The sequence below is a fragment of the Penicillium roqueforti genome, assembly GCF_015533775.1.
Source record: "Penicillium roqueforti strain LCP96 04111 chromosome Unknown scaffold_20, whole genome shotgun sequence".
NCBI lineage: Eukaryota > Fungi > Ascomycota > Eurotiomycetes > Eurotiales > Aspergillaceae > Penicillium > Penicillium roqueforti.
Genome location: NW_024067584.1, coordinates 380535 through 394074, shown reverse-complemented (window position 1 = coordinate 394074; position 13540 = coordinate 380535). Strand labels below are relative to the sequence as shown.

General features: G+C 46.9%; 4 protein-coding genes across 4 annotated transcripts; 2 read left to right on the top strand and 2 right to left on the bottom strand.

Moving 5' to 3' along the window:
- Positions 1 to 6233: 6233 nt before the first annotated feature.
- LCP9604111_7070 (40S ribosomal protein uS9) lies at positions 6234 to 7065 on the bottom strand (the record flags this gene model as incomplete). The annotated part of the gene is made up of 4 exons (XM_039075062.1): positions 6234 to 6524; positions 6658 to 6729; positions 6925 to 6947; positions 7020 to 7065. The coding sequence occupies 4 exons, from the start codon at positions 7063 to 7065 to the stop codon at positions 6234 to 6236; spliced, it is 432 nt and encodes a 143-aa protein (XP_038927072.1).
- Positions 7066 to 7426: 361 nt separating this feature from the next.
- LCP9604111_7069 (mitochondrial 54S ribosomal protein uL13m) lies at positions 7427 to 8176 on the top strand (the record flags this gene model as incomplete). The annotated part of the gene is made up of 3 exons (XM_039075060.1): positions 7427 to 7447; positions 7537 to 7897; positions 8052 to 8176. 3 exons carry the CDS (start codon positions 7427 to 7429, stop codon positions 8174 to 8176), a joined length of 507 nt encoding a protein of 168 aa, XP_038927071.1.
- A 407-nt stretch (positions 8177 to 8583) lies between these two features.
- On the bottom strand, positions 8584 to 9614 carry LCP9604111_7068 (urate oxidase; the record flags this gene model as incomplete). Its single annotated transcript, XM_039075059.1, has 3 exons — positions 8584 to 8708; positions 8767 to 9413; positions 9478 to 9614. 3 exons carry the CDS (start codon positions 9612 to 9614, stop codon positions 8584 to 8586), a joined length of 909 nt encoding a protein of 302 aa, XP_038927070.1.
- Positions 9615 to 11683: 2069 nt separating this feature from the next.
- LCP9604111_7067 (MFS transporter) lies at positions 11684 to 13029 on the top strand (the record flags this gene model as incomplete). The annotated part of the gene is made up of 3 exons (XM_039075058.1): positions 11684 to 11729; positions 11781 to 12430; positions 12484 to 13029. 3 exons carry the CDS (start codon positions 11684 to 11686, stop codon positions 13027 to 13029), a joined length of 1242 nt encoding a protein of 413 aa, XP_038927069.1.
- Positions 13030 to 13540: the final 511 nt, after the last annotated feature.

Here is a 13540-nt window from a genome sequence, read left to right as displayed (position 1 = left end):
CTATGGCCGTAAGTCGCTATGGCCGTAAGTCGCTATGGCCGTATTATAAGTCGCTATGGCTGTAAGTAGCTATGGCCGTAAGTCGCTATGGCCGTATTATAAGTCGCTATGGCCGTATTATAAGTCGCTATGGCCGTATTATAAGTCGCCATGGCCGTAAGTCGCTATGGCCGTACTATAAGTCGCCCCGGCGATGTAATAATTTATATTTAAACCACAGTTCGGTCCCTTTACTACTTTCTCTTTCATGTTTTTTCCTCTCCTACTTCTCTGGCTATCTTTCTGTCGCTGTGAGACTATACTTCTTTGATCTTCTTACCCTCGAGAGGTGTTCCAGGTTCAGAGTCCGCTGTCATTTTTCTCAGCTCTCACAGCATGCCGGTGAGTTCAAATTGTTCTCTTTCCATCTAGTGATTTCTTTGTTTCTAGTTCACTAGTCGCTGTGGTGTTTCATCCACCCCGTCGCATCATGGCTCGTTTACCAGTCACGTCCACGAACTATGGGTTGCCCAGCAGAACACATCAAGTTACAAGACACGACTTGTTAGAAAGGACTTTGGTAAGTCTTCTACCTTGCAGTATGCCGGTGAAAAATTCTAACTGGTCTCCTTTGCTTCGGTACCATGCATGTCGCTTCCATCTATCACTCCAACGAGCCATGGCTTGGCCATCAGAACATAGCACCCTTTATGAGACAGGGAGCACATGGAATAGATTTTGATGAGCATTCTACTCACTTGCCACGATTAAATTAATTTGACTAATTCTCAATGCAGGGCATCCCTCAATACCGTCAGCAAAATTCCCACACACGTGGCAGCTGGGTATGTACGATGGACAGACAGAATTGAGCTGTTTATTTGATGTAATGTGACAACTTCCATTTCTCGTCCAATGGCATTGGCATCCCGCAAAATGATGACAGTTACTCACTACACAGAGCTCCCTAGTCTTTACTCTAAGTATGGACTTTGAGGACAAGAGGTGACAAGAACAGTCTGATGCGAGACTAACTATCTATCTAGGTCGCTTTTCGTACTTCTTACTCCTCACTCTTTATAGGAACTTTATGATAGCGACTCGGCTATTCAAACTGCGGACGCGTTGATGGATTTGCCAATTGGATCAAGGTATGTCCTAACCCGTTTTTGTCTAATGATAGTCGCAAAATGATGAGAATTCTTACTACACAATATGGAGCTCCCTAGTCTACGGACTTTGAGGACAGGAATGAATAGAACTCTGATGCGAGACTAATTACCCCAATCAACTACCTAGGTCAGATTTCGCACTTCTTGCTCCTCACTCTTTGTGGGAGCCACTCGACTCGAGCTACGGGGCCAATGTGCCCGAAAGCGAACTCTCGATGAAACTGAAAGGATCAAGCCGATCTGGGTCAAGATAAAACAGTACTTGGTTTGATCCAACTGTTTGTACTATGGAATAATGTTCGAATATTTTTGCTAACACTCTCAAGAACCTAGGTGTGTATTCCATTTTCACTTCTCGATATGAACCTCCTCTCATTACACAAGCAAATGAATATTGGGCTCGATGAACCCGAAAGCGCATGTTATGATGAGAATATACTATGGAAGTGACCGTGCCTCGCCAAATGACTTTCCAACTGGCTTACATGGTCATTCAAGGGGTCACTGGACACGGTGAAAAGGAAGATAAGGACTCTGATACCATGCGAGACACAGGATATTGCTTTCCTGGCTGATATTATGGCCCTTCTTGATCTGTTTTGATATTGGAAACTTCTGCTAATAATCTTGAGATCTTCTAGGTTTCCATACTGCTTCCAACCCCACAAGCACAATTGATACTCGGTGCCACAGAAAGGCCATTTCATGATGGTTAAAAAATATTACACTTTGAGGGAACGTGGACCCTCGGAGCCAATGGACTCAGTGATAAGTTTGAAGCACATCTGATACAAGGCGAAAATAAGTATATCATTTCCCTGACTGATCTTGCACATCTTCTGCACTTGCTACGTTTTCTTTTCTTTTCTTTTTTTTTTCTTTTGACACTCGTGATATCTAGATTATCCCATAATTACTTTCGGGTGAGACTCAATATGGCTCCAATGGATTCCTAGCAGAATGAGCATCTGAAGTATCGGTCAATGAGGACTACTACCCAATTTGAAGATGACGATGACCCCGAGTTTTCGAGAGATCAACGGACGCAATCAAAGGTTGAGATTGAACACTGGTATGAGTTGAATAAACAAAAACACTTGACTTTCATGACTGACCCGTCTGTCGTTGTGATCCAATTCCACATTGGGTCTTCTAGTTCACACTTTCAGATCAAAGGATTTCGTCTCTCTTATTCCTTTTCCATGTAAACTGTATGGCTTGATACAAGTACCCCGAGGATTCGAAGACTAATATCTAGGGGATTTGAACATCCACGGCTTTCAATGGTCCGAGGGGCTACAGCAACCTGCCTGAGACGCGACAAATCAAAGGCTTGATTCGGACTAAGCCGCTGGAAATTCTGTTTTCCTTGTTCGATCCCAACTCCGTGTGTTGGTATGCAGCTCTCTGGCTGGTATGGGACGAAGATCGACATTTTCAGAGTATGGCACAATCCTTCTCACGTTGATATTGGAATCTCTCGACTAATTGTTCCGATGTACCACTTTAGATTGCCAATCACCCATTCAGGTATGACCTGACACATTCTTTTTTCATCTAATGGCAATTGAAACTCGCACATGATGACGATTTATCACTACACAGAGCACCTTAGTCTATACTCTCACTATGGACTTTGAGGACAAGAAATGAGAAGAACAGTCTGATGCGAGACTAATTGCTCCTCACTCTTTATAGGAACTTTGTGGGAGCGACTCGACATAGTCGTACACACGGCGGATACATTGATGGATTGCTGGTTCTGGATCAAGGTATGACCTGACCCTTTTTTCTCCAACGATGATCGCAAAATGATGACAATTTCTCACTACACTATGAGCTCCCTAGTCTACAGACTTTGAGGACAAGAGGTGATAAGAACAGTCTGATGCGAGACTAACTACCTATCTAGGTCGCTTTTTGTACTTCTTACTCCTCACTCTTTATAGGAACTTTATGATAGCGACTCGGCTATTCAAACTGCGGACGCGTTGATGGATTTGCCAATTGGATCAAGGTATGACCTGATATACCCCGTTTTTGTCTAATGATAATCGCAAGATGATGAGAATTCTTACTACACAATATGGAGCTCCCTAGTCTACGGACTTTGAGGACAGCAATGAAAAGAACTCTGATGCGAGACTAATTGCTCCTCACTCTTTATAGGAACTTTGTGGGAGTAACCCACTACGGACACATTGATGGATTGCTGATTTTGGATCAAGGTATGACCCGATATGTCCCTTTCTTTTTGTCTAATGATAACCGCAAAATGATGACAATCTCTCACTACACTATGAGCTCCCTAGTCTACGGACTTTGAGGACAAGAGGTGATTAGAACAGTCTGATGCGAGACTAATTACCCATCTAGGTCGATCTGCACACTTCATAGGAACTTTCTACAGACACATTGATGGATTGCTGATTTTGGATCAAGGTAAGTCCTAACCCTTTTTTGTCTAATGATAATCGCAAAATGATGAGAATTCTTACTACACAAATTAGAGCTTCCTAGTCTATACGGACTTTGAGGACAGGAATGAATAGAACTCTGATGCGAGACTAACTACCTATCTAGGTCGGTTTACACACTTCCTCCTCCTCACTCTTTATAGGAACTTAGTCGTGCATACTGCGCACACATTGGTGGATTGGCAATTTTGGATCAAGGTAAGTCCTACCCCTTTTTTGTCTAATGATAATCGCAAAATGATGAGAATTATTACTACACAAATTAGAGCTTCCTAGTCTATACGGACTTTGAGGACAGAAATGGTAAGAACTCTGATGCGAGACTTATTACCACATTCAATTACCTAGGTCGATTTGCGCACTTCTTGCTCCTCACTCTTTGTGGGAGCGACTCGACATAGTCGTGTAGTGACTATGGATGAGTGCAAAGCTCGCGAATGATGACCTTTTATGTCTTCTTTATTTGGTGACTTGCTTTGGCAAGACAACAAGTAGAGAAGGCATACCTGACGCGAGGACGAATATCAAGAGAGGTAAGTTTTCCCCCTGTCACATTTTCATTAACAATTGGATACTTTAACGTTTTTCGAGCAGTTTGAAAGCTCGCGAATGATGACCTTCTATGTCTTCTTTATTTGATGACTTGAATGCATACCTGACGCGAGGACGATCAAGAGAGGTGAGGTTTTTATCCCCCTATGCTTCATGGCAACATTTTCGATCAGTATGTTTTGACAACATCGAGACAAAAGGAGAGAGGTAAGTTTCCTATTCCCCTGTTCGTTGACCATGATCTTTTAAAGGAATATCCCTACTCTCATCATCGGATGGCACCACACTTATACTTCAGTGGTGGTCGAGGCAAGGCAAGTCTTCCATTCCCTCATTTTTATGGACGTTAACAGTTAGTTTTGAGAGAACCTTTCCAAGTGGATCAACCTTCAAACTCCCAAATGATGACCGTTTATCCCTTCATTTCGAAGATTGGCATGAGCCCCAATCAAAACGAAAAAAACTTCTGATGGGAGCTACACAAGGTTTCCACTACAGAGGATTGATCTCTCGAAAGATATGTCGACAACTTCCCTATATCTTGGCTGCAGTGCAGTTCTATATCTCAAATGCGAAGACGCCTGTGCTTCAAGCGCGATTGAAATGAACAAAGGCAAGTTTTCCCTTCCCCTGCATTTCTGTAAATGCTGATTTCGGGCTTTAAATGAACACACGTCTAGAGGATGAATCTATCAAGTGAGTGAGCCTCGAAACTCATATATGATGACTGCTGAATTGTTCAATTGAGTCGCTATGTCGAATGCATAGATAGGTATTGGCATTAACGAGAAGCCAGATCTCGACATAGGGTTTACTGAGAAGGTACGTTGGGAATCCCCTTATGCTGGTCGAACCTGATGACATTTTCAATAGTATCCCAAGTGGCTGAGCCTTGGAACTCTCAAATGATGACTTTAACGTTCTTATTCCGTCCAAGTGACTGCATTGGCAGGCATCAGTGAAAGACAAAAAAAAATCTGATGAGAGTTCAATACAAGGTCGAGTCGCATAGCACTTTAAGTGGGTAATCCCTTGACCTACAGATGATGAGCTTACACCGATCATATGCCTTCCTACAGAATATTACCCCAACGGGGAAAGAGAAGAATTTCTGATTAAGAGAAAGCGAGAGTTGGCCAGGAGAAGACATTGCAATTCGCCTACTTTGGTGATGACTGAGTCTTGTATACTCCAGATGAAAATGTAAGCTCACATTGATGCGTATCAACGATGACGCAAGACAATATCTGACTGATATCTAGTCCCGGGCTGCTTTCTTGATACTGGCGAAGAGTTATTGGAGAGGTTGAGGAGCATTTCAAGAGGAGTTGTTGCGGGAAATGTCGAAAGAGAGCCGCGGCACTGGCTGTGAGTGCCAGCAATTCTTTTTTCATGTATGCATGGATTCATGTTGCTCACACCATCTGGCTACGACATGGAATTGAAATAATGTCCAATTGAACTGAGGTTTGGCGGTAAATCCGAGTGACAGATAGCCAATGTCCGGGGTAAACTTGTTGTAAGTATGTAAAGCCATGAATTCTATGTGGTCCAGTATGGGAGAGCGAGGTGCGAGGACCTCGGTGGTTTACCTTCAAAAGCAGATACTTGCCAAGTTGGCGTATGGAGAACATAAATCTGGGAAAAATAAGACCAATGTTGTTAGAACACTATAGCCAAAAGATTCCAAAACAAAGGCTTGAACAAGATAAAACCCAGTATCATTGAGTAGATTTTCCTGGCTATGCTAGGTATTTTTTTCCAGCCGTGCAGGACAGCGCCAGTGAAAAACATATCAACAAGGCACCGGAACAACAACCAGAGGTTATTTTCCCAAATTCCTCTAGCCCGGTCCTCAGATCTCTTGCAAGAGCGGTTAAACCGAACAAAAACCGCTCAAACATCCCCGAATCCTCCCAAGTCCCCAGTCCACCAAGAAGTCATGGAAACAAGTCGTGATGGAAAAAACATATGAAGACAGACATATTCCATTTCCCCGTTGCCGTAAACTTTTCTTTCCCTTTTCGCCGCGTAACAAGTGAGGAAGAAAAATTTAACGGTAGGACTTCTGGTAACGGGAGCGGGCACCGCGACCACCGAACTTCTTGGGCTCGGCGCGACGGTTATCGGCAACCAGGAGTGTGCGGTCGTACTGAGCAAGAGCCTGCTTCAGCTGGTTCTTGGAGTGCTCATCGACGTACTTCTGGTAGTAGGCGACAATGGACTTGGCGATAGCCTGACGGATGGCGTAGACCTGCGAGGTGTGACCACCACCGGTAACGCGGACACGGATGTCGACACCGGCGAACTTGTCAACGCCGACGATGAGGAGGGGCTCGTAGACCTAAAATTTCGAGGGTGAATTGTCAGAAACCGAGTTCGTAGACGTTTTCCCATTGCCATTGTCGCTTGCGATTCGTGCGAATCTTTTCGTTTGTGGCGCACGGGAGGTGGTTGAGCGAATGTATTGTGCGTACCTTGAAACGGAGGATCTCGGGCTGGACCAGGGAGAGGGGCTGGCCGTTAACCTTGACGAGGCCCTTGCCTTGCTGTAAAAAGTCTCAGCGTGTTGTCCAATTCAATGTGTATAAGACCCCCATGATCGCGCAACATGTTGTTTCGTATATCATTCCAAAATTCAACCCCAGTTCTTCGTTTCGTGCACGATTCCTTTCCGACAATTTCCTTTCCAGACATTTCGAAACAACGTATTGGGACCGAGAGAGTAGAGGCGTTCATCATACCTTGCAGTGGGCGACAGCGGTGGCTATTGAAAACGAAATATGTCAGCGCACGGGTTCATTCACTCTGGTCTCCGGTCGAAAAAAAGAGAGCTTACCCGTCTTCTTCTTGCCGAAGCATTGCACACTCGGGACGGAAGCCATGGTGGATTGTCGTGGGGGAGGGAGTGTGTTGTCGAGGGAGATGGAAAAAGAGTCACTTGAATTCCCATACACAGTGATTTGCCCTTCCGTGCGGGTTTCGCTTAGTGTGCGACGCTAATTCTACTTTGGGACTAGCGTGGCACGAGACTTAGGGCTTGGTCACATGACCGGAGAACTTCAATCGGGGCGGGTTAGAGGCTACAAGCAATACAGGGAACGCTGAGATCATCATTATCTCTGACATTTAAGCGCTGGGTCTGTTTTGGTTGCTGGGATCTTCAATTGAACGACTCCGCCTTTCATTAATTGTCTAATTGTCCATCGCCCCGGCATATACACCACCCTCCGCCGCGTCAACAAGATGTCGCAACTCGTCGGCAAGGTAAATAGTTTCAATGCGGAGCCTTCCGGGCCAACCGCGCATGCCCTGAACTCAAGCAAGCAACTCGATTCTAACCAGTAACGCATCAGACTCGTCTCGCCTACTCGCGTACATGGCACTATGTCGACGCCGGCACCGATGAACGATCCCTCGGCCGCCTCGCCTCGTCGATCGCCCTCGTCTTGATGGGCAAGAACAAGCCGATCTTCGACCCTTCAACAGACTGTGGTGACTATGTGGTGGTTGTGGGATGTCATGATCTCAAGACAACAGGAAAGAAACGATTCCAGAAGAAGTACTACACGCACACGACACGGCCCGGTAGCTTGAAGAGCATGACGATGGATCAGATGTTTGCCAAATGGGGTGGTGGTGAAGTCCTGCGCCGCGCTGTCAGGGGCATGCTGCCTAAGAACCGACTGAAGGATGCCCGCCTTGCTCGATTGAAGAGTAAGTTCTAGATTTTTATGCTCCTGCTCCTTGGATGGGTTGCTTGATTGGTGGAGATACGCACGGGTTCATCTTCGAAGAACAACGGGGACACTATCCATTTAGCCGATCTACTTCTTCACGTTTTGACCCAGTCTAACCCAATGTCGTGCAGCTTTCGAAGGTGTGGCCCACCCCTACAAGGAAAATATTGTCAAGTTCGGCAACCAATCGATGATCGGAAATCTGCCCGAAGTGCAGGAAGCATTCAAAGAAGCCGCCGAAAAGCCAAGCGCATAAAGCACCCTTTTTTATCTCTCCTTGTTTCGTTATTTTAGAGCGCCGACCTAAACCGGGTCCGTGTCTACCTGTATTCTATTCTCCTGCGATGTTATGATCCAACCGCACAAGCGCATGGGTGTGGAGTCCATTTGGGATATTGCTTTTGATTATCTACTCTGTTGGCCTCGGACTTTTCAACTTTCGAGCCTGCGGTTCTTTTGAAATGTACTTATAGCACATACAATCACAATACCACGTACTATACAATGCTTTTTACCTTATCTTTTGCGATGTTGTGACGGATTGGATTCGAGATATAAAGAGTCTGATCCCAGAAGTATAGGAAATGGATATATGTACAAAATAGAAAAGAAACCCAAGCTAGCGCCCATGTCGGAGCTCGCCGACAATCCTTTAGAAAGCATTTACAGCTTAGCCTTTGGGCCAGCGCGGCCAACGGTGCACTTGATAAGACCGTTGGGGTTGGATTGGGGGGCGTACACCGAGGCATCCTTGCCGGTGTTCTTGATACCCTTGTGCCAGCTGAGATCTACAAGCGCAGAGGTTAGCCCAAATCCAAGATTCACAGGGGAGGGGGTCAAACATACCAACTTCGAAGAAGTGGATATTAGGCAACGCATAGTCAACAGTCTCCAAGAGAGGCTCAACAGCAAGAATCTGCTCTCCCATCTTGTACATAGTCGCCTGGACGGAGGCACTGTTATCCTCAGCAAAGGTCTTGAGGGTAATAGCGCGGGCCGCCTCCCAAGCAGCATTGAACTTCTCAACGTGTGTCTTGACATCGGCAAGACCAGCGAAGCGGCGCCACTGCCAGTCCGCGGCGACATCAGTGCTGAGGAGACGGTCCCAGGTCTCCTTGAGGGTCGTGTATTCGTCGCGGACGAAACCCCAGAACTGGGAACCGGTGCTCTTCAGCACGGTCAGGCCTCTGATAGAGCTTTTGATGTCGATGCCCTTTCCTTCGATGACGTCGACTTGCACGTTGCGCGTCTCGGAGCCAGGCTTGATAAACGAGTGCGGGTGTGGCTTGCCGTCGATCTCCATGCGTACCCAGCGGTGGGTAACGATGTTAACGTGCGCCGCGTGGATGTGGCTGTACTTCTCGATGAAGTGTGTGCCCAGGATCGAGCCGAACAGCTCCGGTGGGGATACGGGGTTCTGCTTGGCTGTGATGAAGACGGTGTTCTTGATTGAGTCGGTTGCGACAACGACGCTGTTATCGGCCTTGGTGTAACTGTGGGGACCTTCAGGTTAGCTTCAACTTTTTTTCTCTCGATAAAAGATGTCGATTGACATACGAGGTCTCGATGTCGCCCTCCAGCAGGACGCATACGGTCATCTCCACGACCGTCTGGATGCCGGTCTTCTCATCGCGGTCCACCTTGCACACGCGGACATTGTCCTTGCCGTAGCGAGCAGCTGCCAATACGCTCATCTTGAATTTTGGGAGGGTAACTTGGGAATATGGAAGAGAAGAAGAAGTAGAGTGTGAAAGTTAAATGATTGTATTACCCAGCAGACCTGATCAGTATTTATCTGGAATGCATATTGGCTGATCCAGAGAGCATCGGGCACCTCCGATGGCCGCGATGGCCGCGAGTGGCCGCGATCTCCTCCAAATCCCGATCTTATCAGTTGGCGATTGGACAGTTCATTTTCTTCCTACCTTTATGTAGCTATGGCCTGATGCTTCTATGCCATTCTCACCTATCACCATCATATGTTGTACCGAAGGAGAAGAAAAAGACAATTTCCTTTCCCCCAGACTTTCGGGCCACGAGCCGAGTGCAGTGACAGTGGAGATCTCACATTCCCAATCCCGAACTTCCGACCACTCTGCGGACTTCAACTGCAAATGCCTAGATTATTTTCAAATCCCTAACATCTCTAACATCCCTAACGTTCTGTATACCATCCGGAGACCTCCACTGCGGACCGGCGAGCTGCGAGCCGTGAAAGACGAAGTTCCGGCGATAAACACTCAGCGCTGACATGATATTCTTCCTCTGTTGACAATTGCCATAATAGGCATGCGCAGTGACCTCACTGTCGGTGGTACAGTGCGGGGAGAAATATGGCACAGTCTGTACGTTGACTCGCCTTGATGACGAGATATCGTGGCATTTTTGTTCTCTTTTGTTCATTTAAGTACTTTGTACGGAATACACCGAAGGTATTTCATGGTTAATGCTGTCCTACTTCAATCGTCCAGGGTAGCTTGTATATATAACCTCCGTGGTGTATACCAGGTTGCTCATGCAATTTCTATCAGAGGCAATATATATCTTCAGAGGTAGTATATATCCCCCCAGACAACCTACACGTACAAACACCATTAGAGCGCTTATTTCCGATGAACAGCCGGAGTTAACACTGAAGTCTCTCCAAGACTCGGCATGAAAGAGCCTCAATACCCACAGAGCACAAAAGAGTACCTATACATACACCGCATAGGGGAAATGCGTGGCCTACGCCTCCTGTCACAGCATGTGCAAGTGTCAAGCACACTGACCTATCTAGCGGTCAACGATGATTGCCATGAGGGATTTGATTTGCTTCTATATGAGTGACAATATTACCCGAGGTCATCATGTGCTCAACCTTGCTGCCAACGCTCCGACCAAAGCCAAGTTTCATCTCTAGACAGGGAATAATCAAGATATTTAACTATGCAGTCTCTCTCGTACATCCTAGACCCCAATATATGTCCAATCCTCAACACCCATGCCCAGAACGACAGCATGTAGGATATGTATCAGATCCAGATAGCAGATTGGATTCTTTTTTTGGAATAAAGAATTCACAGCGTGCATTGAATGGCACGCCTGGTCCCCAGCTTAGATTGCAATTGTCGAATCGGAGGGTGTGGTGGGTGCCAATGCTGGTGGTATCGTCTGCAACGTCGATCTGACGAATCTCGCATGCAGTGCACACTTCTAAGCCATATCAATCAGCATAATATCCCGCGATTGGGTAAATTGTCGAGTAAAAAGCGGGCGAGGTCTATCAGGTTCTCGGTCAAGGCTGGGCTGATTCTTTGTTCAACAGGGAGTCGTCACTTGCCTATTACGTCTGGCACTTATCGACTAATTTCTGGTTTTGTTGATTCTCAGCTTTCCCTGAACTTCTAATTAGTCACACCTCATATTAGTCCGTTCTCATATTAGTGATTCGGATTCGCGAGGGACTTCTTTGTTTCCATCTGCAGACAACCGCTCGCGTTTCGGATAATCATGACTATACGCGATCTAATAAATCTCAAGAGAGAGCCAGGGAAAAATCGTGCTCCCTGGCTGTTGAAGGTTCGTTCCTCAACGGGTTTTATTATCGGTGCAGTCTGGATGTCCACCTTCACGGTATGTGAGAGTCTGGTCCTCTATTCTTCTAAGTCCCCAACTGAGACTCAATTGAAATAAGGAATTCCTCCTGTATGCCATGGTAAGCAAGATCTTACTTATGATGTGAGTTGAACCCAGAACCAACGAACGACAGATAGTCCCCGTGATGCCAACAGCACTCGTCACCCGAGCCGGAGTCGGATTCGAGCACCGTATGTCTAACAGCTTCCCTGGCAAACTATTGCATACTAACCTTTGACCAGGAGAATACTGGGTCAGCGTCCTTCTCATGTGCGAAGCAGGCATGTCTCTATTCATGTGTCCCATATTCGGCTACCTGGTCGACCGCGCACGCACACGTCGACTACCCTTCATCAGTGCCCTGGTCATACTAACCGGCTGTATGCTGATCTTACAACTGGCGCATTCCATCGCTGCGTTTGTCATAGCTCGTCTACTCCAGGGCATTGCAGGTGCTCTAGTAGTGGTAGCGGCATTCGCTCTCATCGGCGACGCCGTGTCCCAGGAGCATCTCGGTCAGACAATAGGGTATCTTGGCTCCGCGATTGCCTCGGGGTTCCTACTGGGTCCGTTCCTCGGAGGCGTTGTGTACAATTCGGGTGGGTACAACGCCGTGTTCTGGTTTGCGTATCCTATTCTTGCGCTTGACATGGTTATGCGGCTGGTTTTGATCGAGAAGAAGGTGGCTGCTCAGTGGACTGGAGAATCAAACGGGAACCTGGAGTCGGATCTGGAGACGGCGCAGCGTATTCCCTCTGTCGGTTCGCGCGAACCACAGGTCATCCAAAGAAGGAAAGGGCTCGTTATCTTCCGGATGCTCAGACAGCGCCGAGTGTTGATCTCTTCGTGGGCGCTCCTCGCGCAGGGAATCTTGCTTTCTGCTTTTGATGCGGTATGTACTAGACTCCACCTTTTCAACATGAATGGTTGGCTAATCACATCCAGACTCTCTCCATCTTCGTCGAAACGACATTTGGCTGGAACTCCCTCGGCATGGGACTAATCTTCCTCCCAATGGCCGTCCCGGCCTTCTTCGAGCCGCTGTTCGGCGGCTTCACGGACAAGTTCGGTGCCCGCTTTGTAGCCTTCGGCTGTTTCGTTCTTCTCTCGCCCACCCTCATCTGTCTCCGGTTTGTCCAGGCAAAATCGAATGAACAAATCGCTCTGCTGGTATCCTTGCTCTTCCTTGTCGGGGTCTTCATCCACGCCTGTGCACCAGCTATGTACGTTGAGACGCAGCGTGCACTCACGGCAATGGAACTCAAGAGCCCAGGCATACTCGGATCCAAGGGTGCCGTGGCGCAGGGATTCGGATTGCAGAGTATGTGCCAGTTTGCTGGGGTGTTCTTCGGACCACTTTGGGGTGGGTTTGTCGAGTATCGTTTCGGATGGGGGGCGATGACGGGCACATTGGGAGTTTTCGTAGCGCTCACTGCGCTTCCGATGCTGTGGTTAGGAGAAACCGAGGAGGAGAGGGCTTTAATGAGCTGAATGAGGGTTACGCAGTTAGGCAGCACTTTTTTCAAATTATTTTTTCCAACGCAGGTATCAGTTCTGCCTACATGTAAGCAAGTAGGTCACTTCGGAACTATACGTTGCACCTGGATTACCTAGGTATAGTAGCGGCTTTACAAGGTGCTTATCTTTGATATATTTGTATGCCTAGAATCTCTGGAATCTTTTGTATTTCATAGCCTATTATAGCTGCAATATATGTCTGGGTTTGTGTCTCTCGATCTATCAAGGTATCCTTTAGAGGCCGAGAAGTGAGGAGTTGCGCGAGGTGCGGCATTTGATTCTATACAAATTTTATAGACTAGACACCAGGAGAAACCAGATAATGTATTTACACAGTGTTACCTTTATTTAGATCCAGGAACATATGATAAATTCAATTCCTCTACTCCGTACAGCAGCAAACCGAAGTTCAAAAACGGTTAGATCCATATAACAAGCCCCACCACGGTGTTAAGCTTATCGCCTGGACTATCCCAATGCGGCA